This window comes from Sphaeroforma arctica (genome assembly GCF_001186125.1).
Source record: "Sphaeroforma arctica JP610 unplaced genomic scaffold supercont1.37, whole genome shotgun sequence".
In the NCBI taxonomy this organism is placed as follows: domain Eukaryota; class Ichthyosporea; order Ichthyophonida; genus Sphaeroforma; species Sphaeroforma arctica.
The window spans coordinates 34,561-36,387 of NW_014040521.1; the positions used below are offsets into that span (position 1 = coordinate 34,561).

At 40.6% G+C, this 1,827-nt stretch overlaps 1 protein-coding gene across 1 annotated transcript; it reads right to left on the reverse strand.

Annotated features, from left to right (window-relative positions):
* Positions 1-706: 706 nt before the first annotated feature.
* On the reverse strand, positions 707-1,483 carry SARC_01019 (hypothetical protein; the record flags this gene model as incomplete). The annotated part of the gene is made up of 1 exon (XM_014305252.1): positions 707-1,483. One exon carries the CDS (start codon positions 1,481-1,483, stop codon positions 707-709), a length of 777 nt encoding a protein of 258 aa, XP_014160727.1.
* Between the last annotated feature and the right edge of the window lie 344 nt (positions 1,484-1,827).

Below are 1,827 nucleotides of genomic sequence, written 5' to 3' on the forward strand. Positions count from 1 at the left end.
CATCTCGCTACCGAAGTATTCAGATATACATAAAGTTGGAAAGTAAATATAGTTCTATTGATAGAACTAGACCAACTCTTATGTTTGGAATTTTACTGGGGCCTTTTAATGGCTTCGTCCAAATATCTGATATGTATAATGGAAAAAGTATTAATTAGTAAAATCATTAAAAACCATTTAGGAAACTTAAGTTCCTTGTACTATTAAGAGTACGCTTTTAGTATACGTACTACTTAAGAGTACGTTTATAACATAGTCTAATGTAGAGGCCCGGCTATTACAACTAAAAGTCTCATTTCGTTTATTTACTTTAAAATTTTCACGATACTTAGAATTTACCTAGGCGTTTATTTACTCTAAGGTGTTAATATCGCCTTGATAGACCGAATCTTACAACTTTGCGTTCAAAATCCTGAAGTTGTGTTTCTAGCGGCACCGAAGTGTTTAACTTCATGCAAGCCAATACATTTCGGTATGCATTATCCTCCAGGCCTTGTTCGTGTGTGCGTACAATATAAGCAGTGCCGTCCTGATACGACATGGACTGCAATTTTTGTTCATTCTCCACGATAAAATCCAATTGCGCCTTTGTTGCTCTTTCTTTCTGTAGCGCCCTATAGAGGCCCATCTGCATATGAATCGGGTCTAATTTATGAAATTTTGCAGTTTTATGCCAATCCAAAATAAACGCATGTAGCTGTATCTTCTACGAATTTTCCAAATAATAGCTGCCCTGTGGTTTAGGTGGCCTTTTCTTGGGTATCCGTCTATCTATCATTATTGAGCAAGTCTTCAGTGTCTCGTTAGTTGTGCGAATTAAGCCCTTCAACGAACGAGCGTCCTCGGTGCGGCCCTCAGCTTCTGCTTGCGTCGTATTTTGGGTGAGAAGGAATACCTGCCTTTTCATCTCTGCCGCGGTAGATTCAGTAATGCACGCCTCAGTAGGTGACGATATCTTACACCGTTTCATATAATGCGGGTCTTCTAGATAGCGATCGTGGTGAACAGAAAAGTGCTTACGGTATGCAAGCGTATCGATAGGTACATTTGCTTTATCCTGGCATTTCTCCTTCCTTTCTCCTGGAGATTGCGGACGACGATGCTGTTGTGATTTGTCCCTGAATAAATTCGCTGCCACTTGACCGTGAGTAGGCTGTTGGCGTGGAGATTTCATCGCTCTGCAAAATGCCTCAAAGAACCGCTTCGCCGAAAATGACAAATTTTGAGGAGTAGCCATGTCCAAATGTAAGTCCGCTGGGTCCAAAAACATTCTACCAGGCGATTTCACCAAAGTTGTCGATTCCTGATACCAATCCGGACCATCAGCCGGCATCTTATCAGGAGTCGGAATTGTCTGGGCTTGGTTTCGAGCGTTCTTCAGCAATCGCTCTCTGCGCGTAATGTTTACATTCTCGTAAGGAGCCACTTGAGGCACAGGCTTCGTGCGGCCTATCCTGCGCTTCACCGGGCTAATTTGCTTCATGTTGATAGCCCCGCTTTTGTAAACTTCGATGGAAATTACTAGGTTTCAAACTATATTAAACTAAAATACAATTTAGTCAGTTAGGATTTAGCAGTGGTAGCTTGTGTAAGAATGATCGGGACTGCCTCTTGTTAAGAGCCTAAATATCCTCGATCACACAGGGCGTACCTCTAGCTGTTCTTTATTGAACAATTTTCATTAGAAGTACTAAGTGTTCATGACCACATGCCTAATTTGTAGATAGACATAATAACGTTAGTCACTTTAATACATTAGCTGATATAAATAAAGTTCCATCTGAAGAAAAGTTAAAAAAGAAAAAGACTTATTGGATTTTGGAGATT